The 21,055-nt window shown below is 32.8% G+C and overlaps 1 protein-coding gene across 1 annotated transcript in view; it reads right to left on the bottom strand.

Annotated features, from left to right (window-relative positions):
* The window catches only part of LOC127725572 (tubby-related protein 4-like), a 79,502-nt gene that overhangs the window by 27,310 nt on the left and 31,137 nt on the right, over positions 1–21,055 (bottom strand). Inside the window, exon 3 of the mRNA XM_052232636.1 lies at positions 2,201–2,329. Coding sequence (XP_052088596.1) covers positions 2,201–2,329 — 129 coding nt within the window. The remainder of the gene's footprint in view (positions 1–2,200; positions 2,330–21,055) is intronic.

The raw sequence follows: 21,055 nt of genomic DNA, 5'->3' as shown, positions 1-21,055 counted from the left end.
ACTAGATTTGCCATTGCAAGCAATAGCGAATGGCACCCTTCCCACATTGCCACTAAACTGCAGCCATTTTGAAATTCTAAAATTCCAAAATCAAACATCAATTCAGCACATGCCTATTAACATATCTGTAAAGTTTCATAAAGTTTGGAGCATTTTGAAATTTTTGAACATTTTTGCTGTTTCCATGGTAACGGTGACCATTTCCAAAATTCCAAAGACAGATGCCAAATTGGCACATGCCATGTTACATATACATACAGTTTCATTGGGTTTGATTTTATATTCATTAAGAAAATGCAGTTTTAATGTGTTTTCCCATAGGGTCAATGTTAAACTTTCGCCCTGTTTCCATGTCAATGGCAGCCATTTTGGAATTTCTAAATATTGTCTGCACATCTAGGCATACCAGGTAACATTACCATAAAGTTTCATTCAGTTAGGTCTAATAATGAAAGATTTAGAATTTTGATTTTTTTTAACATTTTTTTAGTTTCCATGGCAACGCTGGCCATCATGCACATTCCAAAGTCCAATGCACAACTTCACATGGTGGTCAACATTATAGCATAGTTCCATCAAGATTGTTCCATCCAGTTCCGAGAAATAGCGTGGACAAAAAGTGTGGAAGAATAAAAATAAAAAGAAGAAAAAAAGAACGGAACAATAACAATATGTCACCCAAACTCCGTTGAGGGTGCCATAAATACTTAAGATTACACAGGCAATGATCTGCATACAAAGATTTGTCTTTAGCATAGTTGTTATGTCTGTAGGAAAATTTAAATCAAATATTGCAATATGCAATATATTTTTTTAAAAATCCTTTGAAGTCGGAAAATTTAGAGGAAAGACATTAAAGTAGTATGTTCAAACAAAGTTGTATGCACACCAAATCCTAACTCTGAGAGAATGCAACTCGTTAAAGTCATAAGAAACCAGTTTATGGTTATAATAATGTAATAATGTAATAAAAATTATTGAATCAATGCGTATATAATAAAGGTCACTGCGTACGGAACAAACTGTCGGCGAATCAGAGTACGTATTCATCCTTGTTGAATTCGAAGGATCATATAATTTTAAGTAACAAGAATAACTTGGGTTCTTTAACTAACAACAACTATTTGATATTGTTATTGTTAGTGATATTATACCAATCATGGACTCATTGTTTTGTTTTAGAATTAGAGTTTAAGAGCAAGTGAATAAATTAAAATAATCGTTATCAAATTTAATAACACATGCAACACAGTTTGTAGTAGACGGCTCATAACAACATGCATGCACGCTTAATTGACGCCTATTCATGGTTTCAAAGTACTCAAGTAGAGACTCGGTTAAGTATTCGAGTTTTTGAGTATTTAGTTTTTGACTATATTAACATCCATTGTTACCTTACCAGTTTTATCATCAATTTACATTCAATACCGAAATTCCCTACAATGTCAAATAAGTTTCAGATTAAATCATAAAGCTTTCCTTGCAAGACAACGATGTTAAAACACAAGTATTTTGTGTGGTCCGGCATACAATGATAGTATTTTCAAAGCAAAGTCTCTCTCTCTCTGAAGTACGGGGTTACTGTTAATTCACCAGCATGAATATCAAATGAGCGTTTGAAAAATGACATTTGACTGAATCGGGTAATGGACCTAGACTTCCTTTTCGTGCATGACTGGCGAAACAGGAATCTTTAATATATCTGACATCAGATCTGACAGTTATGAGTAAAGCTTGAATACGAAACTGTTGCATTGTCAAAATATCAACCATAGTTTCACACATGAAGAGTCAATGGTCATTCAGTCCGTTAATCTGCTGTCTGGTATGGTGTATCAAGTTTAAGCACAGTACTAAAACAGCTTGAATCTATTATTAAGAAGACGATTTTAAACTTGACGTAATAATTGCGTTCTCATCGTAGCAGACTTATATATCAACTTCATCTGTGAACTCGTACATTATGTTAAAGCAGGTAGCTTCTATCGAATTGGGTCACTTGTCAACAATGTCTGAGAAATACCAAAAAACGGTTCATTGTATCGTTTTGATGCTTACGATGCAGCATGGTTTCCTTCCTTGGCATTCAATCTCGTCCAAATGATTATAGAAGTTGTACAAAAATAAAGGACTTAATTAAAGCTTGGAAATAGTGCGCATTAAATAGATTTTAAGAGACAATATTTCGCAATGTATCTACCTGATTGTTTCTGTCATTGATAAGTTCTATGGACCATCTTCCCTCATGTTTTATCCAAACAAATATTACTCCCTGTGAGTCACATGATGCTAACTTCTGGTAAGGTTCATTCCATTTTACTAATATAACCTACAAAATATAAATTTAAAAATATCTACAATTTTGGACATATTTGGTGTTCACTTGAAATTCATAAAGAATTTTGCCATACGGTATACACTTTCTAAGCCTGCCTTCCTAGTAGGGCTGTTAAAGCCAAATCACATTTAAACAGCATTCGTTTACTTCACGAGATTGTAGTATAGGTTTTGTGTACCATCAATATCATATATTGAAAATTGCAGCATCAAAAGCAGATATTTGAAAAATGCATTTATCAAAATACAAAACTTACGATGTTTTGCAATACACAGAGATCAATCAATTCGCATTAAAAACAAATAGTCCAGTAACGAATTGAAAGAAAGGAGGAACTGGTGTAGATGCATAGTCAAGAAAAACGGATAAAGCGCTTAGGGAAATCTAAAATTAACGAATTTACTACCCCCTACCCCTTTACAATGGGGACAATTGCAAGCAGGGCTATAGGAAGTTACTTGGCGTCTAATGGTATATATTTGCCAATGATTCAAATTTCCGACTAAGACCAAATGACGTATTTTATAAGTTAGCAACTATATGTCACCTTACGGCCTTCAACAATAAGCAACTTCCCTACCGCATATCAAGCTATAAAAGGTTCCGACATGACAAATGTAAACAATTGAAACGAGAAAACTAATGGCCTGATTTGTGTACAAAACAACAAACGAAAAACAATATAAGAGATATCAACCAAAGATAACCACTGAATTGCAGGCTCCTTACTTGGGACATGAGCATATATAATGTTGCAAGGTCAAACATGTTTGTGAGCGCTCAACCCTTCCATATCCTGAGACAGTGGTGTAACGGCACACCATAAGAATAAACTGTAAACTTCTGTTTGTAATGGCTAGACTCATCAGACTTGCACGATGCACAAAATCAACTAACATAAAGACAAAGAGACACACATTACCAATCTAAGAGTAAACGCAGTTACTGAAAGCTAGTTAAATGCCAATAACAACTTATATAAATCATGTTCTCTCAGTATCAATTAGTACACATCCAATGGATTTAATATAAAACCGTCATAAACATTCTGAAAAATGCATAACCTTACGCAATTCCAAAATATACATAATACATAACATCGACAAAATGTATGACCACAAGTTTTCATAAATGTATAGCAATACATGTACATATTTTGTAATGTTTTAATCAACACAAGCAAAATCATTGTTGGTACCGATAAAACCTATATTTAAAAATAGATGTCCATTCAAAGTGATCTCATTTATAAGAATGATATCCAAATCTAGAAACGGATTATTATTTCTGGTAATAAATGTTGTCAAGGAAACATATTTTGTACCAAACTTGTTTAATTCTAGGAAAAAATAGTTTCAATGGCAACCGTAAATGTGTACAAGTTGATACAATACGTCATGTTTAGTTAGAACCAGCGTAGGAAAACTTATTTGCTTTTATCTTTAAATTGTCAATATCATATTGAGTGTTTCCGAGTTTGTTTTTATATTACCTATTCTGCTTAATTTCGTTCAAAATCTGAAGTTCTTATAAAAAAAATCAATGACGTAATACGGAATAAAAAATCAATAAAACAAAAACCTTCAAAATTAGATTAGGAAACAGCAGATCGTTTGACATATAATGAGCTATATACTTACTTATATTACAATTGTCATAAGACATATATCTATTTCATCAATAATAATGAATATGAGGATTGACTTGTTCATCTACATTTAACCGTAAGCATTTATTTCCTCGTAAATAAACTTTTTTCTTTATCGAATAATACAGCAAATCTTTATCAAATGTGGATCGATATTGCAAATCAATATCAATGTATCCAATTTTATGTAGATTCGAGACGATGTATAGCTTAACATATTTCATAGGCACATGTCTATGTCGAAGACTGTTTATTGCCCTCAAAATGTCTGTTGTTTATTTTTTGTTGTTGGGTTGTTGTCTCATTGGCGTATACCCACATCTCATTTTAATCATGTTAACATAGAAAGACTTTTTTGCAATACCATATATATTGCATTGACATTTTCTGCATTGAAATATCAATACTGTACAAATTTGTTCTTGACATTGAACAAAATCATTTCGCCCACATAGTTTATGACGTCGCTGCATGAAATCTACTCTGAGGTACAGCCACCCTATAAATATATGACATGAGGTCATAATATCAGGTTAAGTGCTCTGATTTTGCTTTTGGTAATTGCTAGCATGGTTCGATACTGTATTGTTTTAATTAGTTGTTTCTTATACTGATTTTACTAATAGAGCGTATAAGATATACACAATATTTTAGATGTTTAAAACGTATAACATGTAACAGCAGTACTTCCGCATTAGTTATTTTCGTGAAAAACTAAGATGAAAGAGAGGCGAAAGACACCAAAGGGACATTCAAACTCATAAGTCGAAAATAAACTGACAACGCCATGGCAAAAAAAAAACAAAAGACAAACAACAGTATACAAAACACAACATAGAAAACTAAAGACTAAGCAACAAGAACCCCACCAAAAACTAGGGGTGATCACAGGTGCTCCGGAAGAATGAGCAGACCTTGCTCCACATGTGACACCCGTCGTGTTGCTTTTTTTAGTACAAACCCAGTGATAAGTCTAATACGTTTGGTCATATTCGGGGAAAAGGAGGACGCGTTTGTGGTTACGACGAGTGGAACATATCCGTCGTCATCTGTGAAACAGATATTTCATAACGGTTAACCAACTCGTGATGGCTTCGTAAAATGTTTGAAGGGATGATTTCAAGTTCACCCCTTGTAACTCTTGGTTCAAAAGGTTTCTTCTGAGCAGCAACCAATGTATTAATAACAAACGCAAGATATCTTTTGAAATGAAAAATAATTCCTTCCAAATTTAGTAAAAGAAAGGAATTATGGTATGAAATTATAGAGATGAGAATACATTGCAAATGGTCAAGATAACTTGTTGGAGGTTATAGAATCCAGGAACATTGATTATATGAATGGCATTACAAGACCGTCTGTTACATAAGTACATGCAATATTCTATATTCTAAACAAGTCAATTTCCCCCCTAGAATCTGTCTCCATTGACCATTGAAAAGTAGTGCAATTATGAATGTGTCTGTCAGTTGTAGAATATTGGTCTGGCGTCGTGGACAAAGGCATTGATCTCATCATTTCGTGTTTTAAACATAGGATAAAATCATTCCGGAAATTGTTTCTCGGATTGACAATTAGACATATTCGTGCTACAAGACAATCTTCATCAACTTATCTTAAGTAGCTCCCATCAATATTATTGTAGTGTAAAACAAGTTTGCCCATCAGTAATTGTATTTTAAATCAAATAACGTGAACTCAAACAACGCTTCATAAAAACCTCATTATTTTCCTTAGAGTTCGGTAACCGTAAGCGTTAGATTTGCCATGAAGGTCTACTCCAATTCCTTATTTCAATAAGACAATTTGATTCCAATTAAAAAGGCTATCTTCCAAACGATTACGAGATAGAGAAAGCATTTCATTATCATTTATTGCTAATTTTGTTTGTAAATCAATCTTTATAATCAATTTCATTTAAGTATATTGCTAACTTTTTGCAAATTTTATTGGGACAAACTGAAATATCGTGTTAGTTTTGTTTATTAAATCATCCTTAGTTCAGATGGTTTTCCCATGATGATGTTTGAGTCAGTTTCACAGTATTTCATCAGAAGATCTTTTAAAAACTTCGGTGCGCTCGTTAGCTTATAATTACATTGGAATATTTAAACTCGTTGAAAATTGAATTTCACAAACTTCACGTCATGCAATATCAAATATTGGGATTAACCAAAGTTACTGCTCGAATAATACGTCTATTAATGTTTTTTAAATCAATATTAAAAATGGAAACAAGCAAATAAAATTTTTAAAAGGAAAGTTTATCACAAGATATGAGTAAACAATAAATCAAAATCGTCACACTGGGGAACAAAGACAAGATAATTTCATTCCCTACAGTTCATCTAGACATATTGAAAGATTTTTATTAATGTCTTACGGACAGATTCTTTCCAAATAATTTGATTTTTCCAAAAGTAATTTAAAATTCGTCATGAGCAAAGTAATAAAAGGCTCATCGTTGACGTAGTTGGAAGCATGGATGTCAGCAGGAGATTCTTTGTTCACATCAAAGAACAGTAACGATTACATCGTCAACAGGATGCCTCGGAAATGGATCAGAACCAGGAACCAGGACGATCTTCAGAAACCATATTTAATGTTAAATTAAATCCTTTAATCATTATACAAAGTTTGTTTAAAATGTCAAAACTTTACGAAAACAATATTTGCAAATATTATGAAACTTGAAAGACTGTGTCATAGACGTCATTAAGGATGTTGCTGATCTTGTTTTTGTCTTTTTGTCAGATATTCGGAAACCTCTGGTTTTACCCATGTAGTGTCATTAAACATAATGACCGCTAACCCTTATTTTTCTTTTCATAATTTCATAACATAGAGTTTAAAAAGCCGTTGTTATTTATTCAAAGTTTTTGAAAGAAAAAAGGTGTCAATGTTAACTTTACAAAAATCTAGAGAAAATTATTTCCCGACAAATTTTCAATGGCATATATCACAAAAACAAGGGTACTCACCTTTAATTTTTTTCTGGTATATTAGTTCCATTATTAAAAAGCTTGTTTTTTTTTAAGAGAGCAGCCAACACGCTTAATTATAGATTTCTGAAAGCAAGTTCGTTTTCCTGCGTGAATTTTGTTCTAATTGAAATTGCGAACGCACTTACTTTTGTGATTATAATGGTTGCTCCATTTTAAGCAGCGTTCAATATGCGTTTATGGTATAGAACCATTAATTAGTACATATTTTAAACAAAATAGTTCCTACGCATAGCTGTATCTTTGTCAATAGGTGAAATATTTTGGTAGTTTTGGTATCAACTGAAAGCGTGGGGACGACTTGGGATCACTGTAGAACCTCTGTTGAAAGTTTCTTTTGAATAATAAAAAAGTATATAAAATTATAATAGGAGGGCACATTTGCCCTGTTGTTCAGATCAGAAGTACCTGTTTTTGTACTATCAAACTTCCGGGAACCAGTACGCTCTAATATGCAATTAAAGGTATGTTGAATTTTTTCAGCACAAGTTAGGAAAAGGTATAATTTCGACATGAAATGACTGCCACTTTATTTGAACTTAAGACAAAGTAGCCATTAATGCTTGAAATTGCAGAATTTAACATAGAAAGCAATGGGGCTGTGAATTAGTGGTTTTATTCCTTATAGTTGATTACTAAATCATTAATAGTTTACTTCTGCCAATGAATTAACGAGAGTTAGTATCACGCGAACATGGGTATATTAAGTTTAACCTATCTGTATAAATCATATAAATAACTTTTCAGAAATATAATCATCTACTCTTTACCCGGTATACAATATATAAATCTTGTAATATGTCTTAATTTTTAAAATTAAGTCAATCCAAGTCGTTTTTTTTTTTAGTAGAAAACCAAATTACGTGACGGATTATCGCTATGGTTTTCAATTCAAGACGATTGAGGAGTTTTGCGTCTGAAAGATGATGAAGATTTTTGTTACCTAGACTGAATATTGTTCAGATTAAGCATAAGTTGATGCTGTTGCTTATCACAATTAATGAGGAATTATATTAGCAAAACAATAGATTAAATATTTCAAATGAAAAATGAAGGAAATATTGTTTTTCTTACTTTTAAAACGTTGTACGTCAAACAAAATTTCAATCAGATAGAAAAGAGTAGGTTATCATACAAACAATTAATAGTTTTTCATTTCGTTTCGGAGGTTTTCATCTTTCTTTTAGTCATGTCAGGTTCTTCTTGTGTAAATAAAAATGCAACTGAAAGAGGTATATCCTTCGGCATGCAGTGATTTGACACTGTAGTCCAACATAGCTTTTATGTCTCTATAAACCACTTCATAAATAAATGTTAATACAGGAGAAATTTATAAAACAAAATATGTATATATAAAATTAAAAGTCCTGTATTGCAATTTCTAGAAAATGGTACAAAATGTAGATTTCTATGTATACTAGAGGTGAGAAAAATTAGAAGATGGCTCATACCCTATAAGATATATTTTTTTTCTTAAACTAAAAACTTAAACTGATGTTACACCAAACACCTAGGTTGGTTTTGATATTAGTAGGATGAGCTAAAAGCATGTAGAATGATTTTTTTTTATTTCAGGTATTCAGCGTTGACTATACGAAATTAAAAAAAAAATACAGTTCCAATTTTTTTATGAGAATATTCCGCCATGATCTGTTTGATGATCTATTTTTTAACACTCGATTGATACTTTTAACAGAAATATTTATTTTTGGTAATAAAAAATTTTAGAATTATCATTAGTGATTTAACAATATAAGATAAACCGTTTGGGCTACATTTGTATAGTTTACCTAAAAACAAATGCGTAGGTGCTCCATCACTACTTATTAGCTTTGGGGTTCAAGGTAAAATAATATTTGTTGCTTTAAAATTGCTTAGTTGCAATTAATTCATCATGCCGCTAGAAAATTCAACAAGTGCTTCACTGTACAATGCCAATCTTATAACATGGACAATTTTGTTTTCCTTTTTTATCCCCTTGGGTCAATGTAGTTCTAAATTTGGAAATTAATCCTACCAATGAATACAATTGAGATATTATGTAGATGACTACAATTTACAAAATCAACTTATAGCTGTTTTGTTGGTATAGTATCAGCAAACATTTTAGGCATTTTAGATATTTTGTTTCAAGCACTGCGGATAAATTTCGATTTGGCTGAATTTAATTGTATTTTACACAATTCTTTATATATATATTTTCAGAAATAGTTACGTGGTTTAATCAAGTCTTTCAATTACAGATACGAACTTAAACATCTGTTCATAAACCATATTTCGCATAGCAATATATACATAGACAAGTATCCTTTCAGCTCTGCACTGAAGGTGTCATGTACATAGACAAGCATCCTTTCAGCTCTGCACTGAATGTGTCCTGTACATAGACAAGTATTCTTTCAGCTCTGCACTGAAGGTGGCTTGTTGAGTTTTTAGTTGCTTGTGTCCAAATTCATTAATTATCATATAACGTCAATAATGGTTGATGCAAGAGTTGATGATAGTTTTCCAAGCCTTGCACATTAATATGATTAAAAGCACTCTTGATATTCCTTGGTAGTGTAGTGCGGCTTTCATTAATACTTAAAGTCACGAAATCTACCGATGCATTTTTGTAATAGATTCTTTTAATTGAAGCACGACATTTTATTTCATCAGTATGCCATAAATGTGATATTAACATGTAACATGATAAATGTTCGGCTGGATCTTTCTGACCTAATGGTTTTCTATCTTCAGTTTTTTATCCAAAAATCTTATCTAATGACAAAATTCCGTGATCCTAGAATTTCTCAAAATGAATTTCAATGTTTGTAGGATATAGATTTACTGATCTGTACTGGTAAGTTCTACTGGTCTATTTATCATCACAAGCTGTTAATGATTCGTGTACTATAGATAAAATTCAAACAAAATCACGTGAACACGAATCTCCCAGCTAGAAAAATCAAAACAAAGTTTAAACATTACAAAGGATTTCTGTAGATCTACATATTCAGTAAAGAACACTTCTTTTGTAAAGGGCAGGATGCGTATCTGTTTTAATTCTTCAATGAAATTCAAACTTTAATTTATTTGATTAAAGACTTCAGTTTGTGTCAGTTTTTAAATTGAGGTAATACAAAATTGAAAACAGTCACTAGTAGTTTTCGATCACAAAAAATGAGCTGACGTCACAGTCATTCAAGTATCAACTGACGTCACAGTCATGTATTCAAGTATCAACTGACGTCACAGTCATTCAAGTGAATATCTTACCACTTAACAAAACACATGTCTTAATAAACACCTTTAATTCAAATATTTCTGTAGTACTTGCGTTTGCTAAATATTTTCCCATAACAAATATGAGTAAAAATATACAAGGTTTGCCATTTTTTACTCAGAAAATTGGAGGTACCATATGTCTTCGACTGAATTTGAATCAATCTTAATGATGATTCGGGCGATTAAGAATGACACCTGGTTATTGTTGAATATGAATCAAAGGAGTGTTTGTTGCTCTCTTGCAGTCTTTTAGTTATTTATGTCGTTTGGTTGCTGTCTCATTAACGAATACCACACATCTCATTTTGTTCATATTACATCAGTATTGCTTTCATAGGTTAAAATAAAATCCAATATTTAATCATTAAAATTTTATAGCGATCTAGGATTGTCTTTTGTACATTTAAAAACAAAGTATTGAATAAAAATAACTTCTCAGATGTGGGATTGGTTTATTATATTAAGATAGTCTGATTTCAGTTGATGTAATTTCATATCATTATCAATAGATTACGTTATTATATAAACGTTTAGAAGAATGATCAAAGACAAAATAATTTCTGAACACGATTCCATTAAGAATTCAGTCATGAAAATATTAGATTGTACACATTTTTCCGATAGATTTCAATTGTCGCAGAAATATACATCATGCATTTTTATGAACAGTTATTTTCGAATTATGCACGATGCAGAAGGCTACGTGAGTTAACTTTGAATATGCCATAAGCACAAATAATAAGGTTGCTATAATTACAGTCGCATTTTAATATTTGTTGTCCTCATAAACATGTATGAAATGTGTGAAAATTATGAAACAGAAGTTATTTTACGCCGTTTTGGGATAACTGAGTATGTGGCTTTTATTTCTTGTACAAAACCATAGAGTTGATGAACTTATAAAAACTAATCAAAGATATGTATACAAGGCTGTTAATTTGGTACGTCAGACGCGCGTTTCCTCTCCATCCATGTAAGACTACTGTGTGGCGCTCTTTTAAAATGGGCTAAAAACACAGCAAAGTAGCTTTATTAAAAAAGTAGAAGTCACCATCATGTATTAATAGATTGATTATGACCAAAATGTTATAATCTAAAATAATCACATGTATTAATAGATTGATTAGGACCAAAATGTTATAATCTAAAATAATCACATGTATTAATAGATTGATTAGGACCAAAATGTTATAATCTAAAATAATCACATGTATTAATAGATTGATTAGGACCAAAATGTTATAATCTAAAATAATCACATGTATTAATAGATTGATTAGGACCAAAATGTTATAATCTAAAATAATCGATCTTTAAAATGAGTTCAATACAGACAGTCAAACTTTAAGATCTGAAAAAAATTATGTAAATGCACAAAAACGTTTATTGAGATCTACAACCATGGTTTTTCCTGCCTTGAGCCCTTCACATAAGCCTTTGGAGGGGTAAAACTATTTTTAGTACTAATAATAGAAACTTTAGTACAATGTATAGAAACTGGTATTAGCTTAATTAAGTCAACCTAAAAAATAGGTCGGGTTATAAGGAATGTAGGTTATTAAGATAATAGCGATTTAAATATTGGATAAAAAGATCGACAAGAGTAATCAATCAAACATTACAGTGCAACACTCCCTCTCTCACTTAGACGTTACAGGAATAAACTTCCTTTTCCTATGTAATTAAGGCTGTATAAGGCAATGATTTATTGAAGTGTTGTAACAGCTTCACTGATTGACAATTCTCAGATTCGTCATAACAATGACAGATTCCAATCATGAATATTGAAACTGAACAAAAAATCACTGGCGATTATCGATCTATCCTTTTATAACTGTATGAACCTTCAATAGAACCGTGAAATACAAACAACATTGATGATCATAAAGAAATAATAATTTAATGGGTTAGAGATGAAGTTATGGGATAATGTTTTTCCCTGTTACAAAAACGACTAATTGAATTTATGTATTAAAGATCTGCCTTGAAATGTCGTAATTGAAGCTCTCTATTACGATGAAGATGTCATTCATTTCAGATGTAACCATTGTTGTAGCAACTGTTGTATAATATAAGGGCTCCATAAATGATTACTGTTTGATTATGAATATGATGTTAGGTGAAGATTAAAAGCTAGTTGCTTTATGTTTACAATTTATTATATCGAATATTCTTTAAACACTTGTTAAATGCCAATATGAAAAGATAAGGAGTTTGATATCGTACCTAATATCAGATGCAAATCTTACGGCGAGTTAGCGGAGCGACCGAGATAAAAAAAAGTTTCATGAAAGTGACTAACTTTTCGAAAAGCGATTACGCATTTCAAGTCATCACTGTCGAGCTGCAGACCAGATATGTAGTCATTCATTCAGAAGTACTGGGAAATTGTGGGACGACAATATTAAGCGTATTCATCATATTGAAATTAATTCAAAGTTTCGGTTAACAAAATGTAGGTGTCTGGCAGATTCGAAAAGCGCTTACAATTTACAATTTAAGGCCAACCATGACCAAATATAAATAGATATAAGAAGATATGGTATGAGTGCCAATGAGACAACTCTCCATCCAAGTCAAAATTTATGAAAGTAAACCATTATAGGTCAAAGTACGGTCTTCAACACGGAGCCTTGGCTCACACCGAACAGCAAGCTATAAAGGGCCCCAAAAATTACTAGTGTAAAACCATTCAAACGGGAAAACCAACCGTCTAATCTATATAAAAAACGAGAAACGAGAAACACTTATGAACCACATCAACAAACGACAACTACTGAACATCAGATTCCTGACTTAGGACAGGTGCAAGCAATTACAGCGGGTTTAAACGTTTTAATGGTACCAAACCTTCACCCTTATCTGAAACAATAGTGTAACATCACAGCATAGAAAGACGCACTATAAAATATCAATTGAAATGGCTTAACTCAATCAAAAGACATATTAACACCAGTGAACATACACTGAACAAATAAATTTGATCTATGATACATTTCTCTTTAAGAGTACCCAAGACAAGAGTGACAAAACATTTCTTGGGTGAGCCGATGATCAAACGGACGAATGGACAGACAAGATGATTGCAATAAAGCCCATCCCCAAACTGGTTTAATATTATGACGTCTTGTGTAAGTTCGGGTCAAACCCCATCAACATGGTCAAATCTTCCCGCCGTCACAAAGCTGAGACGCCAATGTCATTAAAAAACGGTAATTGACCTAATTAAAACATTGGATCAATAACGTTATGCTTTTTTCTACTTTTATTAATCTTTTAGATTCTTGAATAGAAATAGACAAGAGAATATTGTTGAGTTCGCAGTGAACAAGGGTTGCCGATATGAACTTAAAGGAAGTCCACTGCTTATTCATAATGGACCGTCCCAAATTCACCCATTAAATAACAAACTTTCACATTGTTTTACATTGTTCTAAAACCCCGCTTATCTTGTAGAGAAAAAAATGCATGTCTTACTTACAGCAGTTTGTTGACTGTCAATTATATATACGATAAGCGATATATAATACGTCATTTAATATGCATCAGCGTCTAACACTTACAATTCAGCCAAGTAATTTGGAATCAGAAATCAATGTAATGATGATAACTAACCTTAGTCAGAAAACTAATATGAATAAATATATACTTCCTTTGAAAAAATAAGTGGAAATTATCGAAATACGACATAAACACGGTCCTATTCATGTACTTGTCTTTATATAACATATATAGTTTATGATGAATTTACCCTTGGCCTGTTGTATTAATTCAGCGTTTTAAATAACTGCACAGTGAAAAGCAATCGGACATTAGAAATGTGAGATGTGTTAACAAAATATTTTGTTTTTATGATGAGCCAAACATCACGCCTATTGTTCTGCATTTAATGTTGTAATTTCTGTCAACTTTTTTCGTCAAGAAAAAATAATAAGGTTAAGATATGTACTACTGCTTTGTTAAAGGAAACATGTCAAACATATGGAGCACAGTCTGCTCACCCTCCCGCAGTACCTGAAGAACCGCTTGTTGGTATTTTTTGTTCGTGCTGCTCACCCTCCCGCAGTACCTGAGGAACCGCTTGTTGGTATATTTTGTTCGTGCTGCTCACCATCCCGCAGTACCTGGGGAACCGCTTGTTGGTATTTTTTGTTCGTGCTGCTCACCCTCCCGCATTACATGAGGAACCGCTTGTTGGTATTTTTTGTTCGTGCTGCTCACCCTCCCGCAGTACCTGAGGAACCGCTTGTTGGTATTTTTTGTTCGTGCTGCTCACCCTCCCGCAGTACCTGAGGAACCGCTTGTTGGTATTTTTTATTCGTGCTGCTCACCCTCCCGCAGTACCTGAGGAACCGCTTGTTGGTATTTTTTGTTCGTGCTGCTCACCCTCCCGCAGTACCTGAGGAACCGCTTGCTGGTATTTTTTGTTCGTGCTGCTCACCCTCCCACAGTACCTGAGGAACCGCTTGTTGGTATTTTTTGTTCGTGCTGCTCACCTCCCGCAGTACCTGAGGAACCGGTTGTTGGTATTTTTTGTTCGTGCTGTTCATTCTTTAGTTTTCTTGGCAGTGTTTTGTTGACTTATTTGTTATTTCATTGTTTCATTGTTTTTTAAAAGGGTATTGTCGATGTCTCTTCGATATATGAGTTATAAATGCTGGTGAACCACTAGTCCGCGAAGGTATCAACAGCACAGTAAGGATTGTAGATGAAAAGAAACACAATTTTTCATGTATTCCCAGAGGGAATAAACAGATGATAGAATTTTTAGATATTAAACCAGAAGGCAGTTTTTATAAAAATACTTTCACGAATTTAAAAAAGAAAACGTCATGCTTCATAGCAAAACAACTAATTTACGGCCTTAAATTAAATTTTCTAAGTATAATTATCATTCTTAACAAAATCTTAAAAAATTATGAAAAAATTATTTTTGTGTAGGAAAGTAATTTTCTCTATTCAAGTTAGGTAATTTCAGCAAAAATCCATACAGATCATTTGAGGTCCAAGATGGCCGATTTAAATTTTAATTCTTAAATGATGCAAACTAAGAATTTGATTTCAAATTTGAATTACTGGATTTATAATTACAGAACAGGGACGGCTGTCATTTTTTTCAGAACACGCGAGTTCATGATCTAATTTTTTAAGTATCGCATCGTCTACGGTAAGTTTTATGTTTAACGTTGTAGATCATTCTTTGTCCTTTTCTTTATATTGTCTGTCCTCATGTCTTTAAATTTAACTTTATAAATCTGCTTAAAATATTCTAACACGAGGAAAATGAAGTTATTTGCCAATCTATATTAGCTAGTCCTGGAGAAACACAAGACTGATATGACGAGAATGTAATTACGGAAGTGTACTATCCATGCCTTGTAATGACACTTTGTTACAAATAACAAATCTTTATTGCCATTAGTATTGATTACTGATAATTCCACAATGATGACATTCGTCATTGGAATATTTCCTGGAAATTTCTTTATTCGCTCATTCTTTCGGTGAAACGAATCATTTTATGTTTTCCTATCAGGACTATTTTTTATCCGTTGAACTCCCTCCTTTCAATTTGTGGCTTTAAAGACCTTATATAAATGTGATATGGCAATTACAAAACGTTAACAAGTTAAGTACATGAAATAAAACCAGTTCAAATAAGCAAATTGTAAAGAACAATAAGGAGAACGGTTTGTAAATCAACAAAGCAATTATTGTACTTGTCAATGTACATAACATCCTTACAATTTTAACTTTTAAATGGAAAATTGATGTTTGAAGATTTCCTTTTATCATTCCTTGAGATTGTGTGATTTTGCGTGCTTTCATCTGAATGCATACGAATATCCCGGTGGTATCTTGCAGTGTCAAACAAGAACAGATTACACTTGTTTTGATTGATAAGAATTTATTGAGTGTTGCTTTTTCCTACCTCTGAAAAGTCACGGGAATCGCGCTATGAACACCACAAAATTTAGTAAAAACATTTATATCTATGGAAACCACTACAATACTGAAATTGTTTTAAAATTCAAATCTGTGTTTGATTATTTTATTTTCCCAAATTTACGTGACTGATTTGCTTAATTATCTAAATTTTGCTTGATTTAACTCCTATTGAATAAATTGATCTCTTTCTATATATTTTGTAGTCAGCATCAACTATCTAGATAGTTATTCATTAGAATATTATAGAATGTAACATATCGCTCTACATACTAATAATTTTTTTTGCAAAAACCAACAATGTTCTATATTAATTATGTAACATTATATAAATAGCACATAGCTGAGAGGGTGATAGATTAGATTGTTACCCCGAGAAAGCATTGTCAACTGAGGCGAAGCCAAGGTTGACAATGTCTTTTCGAGGAGTACCAATCTGCTCTATCACCCTCTCAGATATGTGTCATTTAATTTATTATACTGAATGTTCTGTTAAAACTGTCTATTAAATATCAAATTCAAAGTAATAAACTATGACGTCTTGTACATAACAATCATCCGTATTTATTAAAGCGCACACTTGAGCAAGCGTCTCCGTGAAGGGTAATATAGTATTTGCCATGGGATAGTATATAGATAACACATAGCTGAGAGGGTGATAGAGCAGATTGTTACCCCTAGAAAACATTGTCAACCGCGGCAAAGCTTTTTCGAGGGGTACCAATCTGCTCTATCACCCTCTCAGCTATATGTTATTTAATTTATTTTACTGAATGTCCTAACATTATTGTCTTTTACAGATGAATTTTATTTAAAAGTATTTTCTATGGCGTCACGTACATAACAATGATACGGGTATTAGAAAAATCAACAGAAGTGAAGCAAGATGTTTTATTTCAAATAATAGAATCTGAGCCAAAACGTAGAACTTAAGCATTGTCTTTAATAACCTGATGTAAATTCAATTCATTGTCCTTTAAATTATCGATTTTTGATTGGTCTGGACGAGAGGGTGACATTCAAAAAAATTGTCACCCGCTCAGCCATGCGATAGAGTAAATTAACACCCTCGTATTAGCCAATCAAATATGGCGTTTTAACGTGAAGTATAATAAAGTAAATTGTCTCCCTCGTATTAACCAATCAAAATCTGGCATTTTGACATGAAGTATAATAAAAAATATTGTCCCCCATGAAATATTGTCCGTCAGACAAAATTTCATATAAAAAATTATGAAATACTGTCCAGGACAATATTTCATTAGGAAACAGTGTCTTTGTCCATGAAATTTTGTCACCTCCTTCTGGACAATATTTCACAATGAAATTCTGTCCATGACAATATTTCACTATGAAATTCTGTCCATGAAAATATTTCTTCATCAAACTATTACAAAATTAAAAATAGTACACAAGCATGTAGCATGCATATTTTTAGATTTATAACTGAAATTATTTTGTAAAGTAAGTACTTTATATTTAGCAAACTAATATTTATTTTAACATAAGCTAGTTTCAAATTTGCATAGATACTTTATAAATGGTTAATTATAGATTAAAGAATTGTCAAACGTATGTTCCATTGTACTACATTATACTGTATAAATATAAGTAATGAACTGACAATCACTTATTTACGTTCAAAATTGAATGTACTAATAGTATTCGTAAATACTAGATTGACAAATCTTTTTGCGACAGCGTTTTGGAGGTACAGTCATGACAGTAGTACAATGTAACTGGAATATTAATTTGTGTTTATTTGTTATTATCAGTCAAATAAAACAGGCGCATAGCTGCCTTTACGCAAAAAATCATTTGCTTGCACATTTTTTTCACAAAAAAAATAATTCTGAAATTAAATTACGAATGAGTAGGAAGACAGGTCAACCGGGCTAACTATCCAGCTGACACTCCAAGTCAGTATTGGAAGCGAGCCTTGTATTTCTCCTTTCTTGACTATTTCATTGAAGAACTCACAGGACGTTTACTGGATAACTCTGATCGTTTTCAAGGCCAGAACCTTATACCTGCACGTTTGGAATCTTTGACAGCAGAGTGTATAAACAAACTATACGAAACATTTAGACACGACTTGACGGACAATCAAGAAGGCATGCCAATCAAGAAACCTTCAACTCTGAGGTAAAGAGATGGCAGAGACGCTGGTCGGGTCCAGATGTTATAGAGTAGCCCAAATCTCTGATGTCGTCTCTAGCAGTGACTAAAAAGGAACTATATCCTTCAATAGTTTGCAATCGTGTCAATCCTAGTTACAATGCCAGTAACTACATCAACTACTGAACGGTCATTTAGTGCATTACGGCGACTGTATCAATCATGGTATAGGACAGACTATCTTCGTTGGCGCTCATACATGTTCACAGAGAAATGAATATCGACACCGAGAGAGTTCTGCGATTATTTGCCTTGGCAAAAAATAGATATATGGACTTTGGATATTAACTTTACTTTAAGTCTTACATGCAGTATTAACATTTAATAATACAGGCTCAATACAATAACCTTGAAAACCGATCTTAGATTTATATCCCTCACTTATAAGTCAAGACTTAAAAGTCGCCGTTTGATTTCGTATTCCCATTGTCCGTTCGTCAAAAAGACTATTAATTCACCTTGGGTATCTGTGTCCCAAATGACCTTCTACCGTTGTCGTAGAAACCTCTCCTTTGATTCGAAAATTACCTTAGTGAGAAACGCTACGGTCGGGTGTCTTGCAAGAAGCAGGACCTGCTTACCCTTCCGGAGCACTGGAGGTCGCCACATTTTTTTTCGGGGTTCGTGTTTTTTATCTGTATTTAGTTTTCAATATTGAATGTTTTTGTTTGTTCTTTTGTGTTTTATCTGTTCCCGGGTTGGTCATGTGTCCTTTGATTGCCCTTCTATTGATAAACGCTTCGGTTGAATTGTCGACTGATCTTCCCGTTTTATAAATTTTATTTTATATTTGAAAACAACCATGTTAATAAGGAGTAATGTGAATTTCATAAGCATGGCATACCTGGAAAATGACCGAAAAATGATCATTTTCTGCATAAAAAGGTCCCAAAATATTACAACACTTATGCTTGCACTTTATTTTAGGCCAGCTGCGCCCCTGTAAAACACTGTAATGATATCATTATCCAACATGATATCTGTTGATAACCTCCCCTTCATGAGACAAAATTTTATGACAATCTGTCTATGAAATATTGTTTCAATACACACAAAATATAACCTCCCTTTAACAGGACAAAATTTCATAGTATTCATCTGTGAAATATTGGCTATATACAGACAAAATTTCACTATGGAAATTTGTCCTACTCTGGACATTTTTTCATAGATGAGGACAATATTTCACTATACATAGTCATGAAATATTGTCTTGGAGGACAATATTATATAGGACAATATTTTGCTTTACAATTACACTAATGTTGTACAGCGAATTAATAAAATCTCTTAAATCGTACAAGCATTTGATTTCCATAAAAAGAGAATCGAAAGATACCAAAGGGACATTCAAAATCATAAGTCGAAAATAAACTGACAACGCCATGTCTAAAAATGAAAAAGTACAACAGACTAACATCAGTAGTCAAAACACAACATAGAAAACCAAAAACTGGGGGGTGATCTCAGGTGCTTCGGAAGGGTAAGAAGATCATGTTCCACATGTGGCGTCCGTCGTGTTGCTCATGCAAGTACACACCCAGGTCACATTCGTGGAAAAGGGGACGGGATTGTAAATAAGACAATTGAAACATATCCGTATTCACCTGTGAAACAGATATTCCATAACGATTAACCAACTCGTAAGGGCGTCCGTAAAAGGAAGGGATGATTTCAACATCACCAATTGGAACTCTTGGTGTAATAGCTTCCTTGTGAGCAGCCATTCTTTATCAAGGAAATCATGATAAGAAATACAAGCCCTGGGATATCGTATCAACTGGGAGATATATGCTCCGTATGCAGGCGATGCTGAAATGTTGCTACATAGAAATTGAAAGTTTACAATAGGGAAGCTGAACTCATCTCTTTTGTCGTAAAGTTTTGTTTTCAACCGACCCTCATTGTCAATTAACTATCTTAATATTGCCGTTTCTAGTCTAATTTTTGAAAAGAAGTATAAAATGACATAAACAATTTCGCAATTGAAAAGTTGTGCAAATACGGCCCAGGAGTAAAAAACCTTACGGTTTCTAACAACTCAGCATTTTAAGTAAACTTTACAGAAAATGAACAATCAATGATATTACAAGTCAACTCAAAAAGTGCTGACTACAGGGCTAGTGACACCCTCGGGAAAGAAACGTCAACTAGCAGTGGCATCAACCCCGTGGTTGTAAAAACTCATCACAGATTCCAGGCTTATAATATTGTACACCAGACGCGCATCTACATTAGACTCATCAGTGGCGTTCAAATTAAACTGTTGAAAGTCAAAATCAAATTCGAAGATTAACAACTTTTAAAAACGGAAAAAAATGTGCCAAATACGGCTAAGGCAATCTTCATTTGGGATTAAAAACATTAATGTTTCGAAAAATTAAACATTTTATTTTTAGTAAATTTACAGAGAGGGTGGTCTCATACAAGATACAAATATGGTTAAAAGTTCATAATAGTGTGATATTATTTTGGCGTCAACTACCCAACAAATACTTTTCACTGGCATACGACTTGTGAAATATTATAATAACACGAGACAAAAAAATATGAATTCGAATTCAAAGTTAACGATATAAACTCAGGTTAGCTTCGAGCTTAGATTTTGTTCTAGATATAAGGAAACATTTTACAGAAATAAAATTTAAACTCATTTAAACCGGTCTGTTCAGCATT

Source organism: Mytilus californianus, unplaced genomic scaffold (assembly GCF_021869535.1).
Source record: "Mytilus californianus isolate M0D057914Y unplaced genomic scaffold, xbMytCali1.0.p SCAF_15, whole genome shotgun sequence".
In the NCBI taxonomy this organism is placed as follows: Eukaryota; Metazoa; Mollusca; class Bivalvia; order Mytilida; family Mytilidae; genus Mytilus; species Mytilus californianus.
Note: the sequence above shows the minus strand (reverse complement) of the source record. Positions and strands in the feature narration are given on the sequence as shown.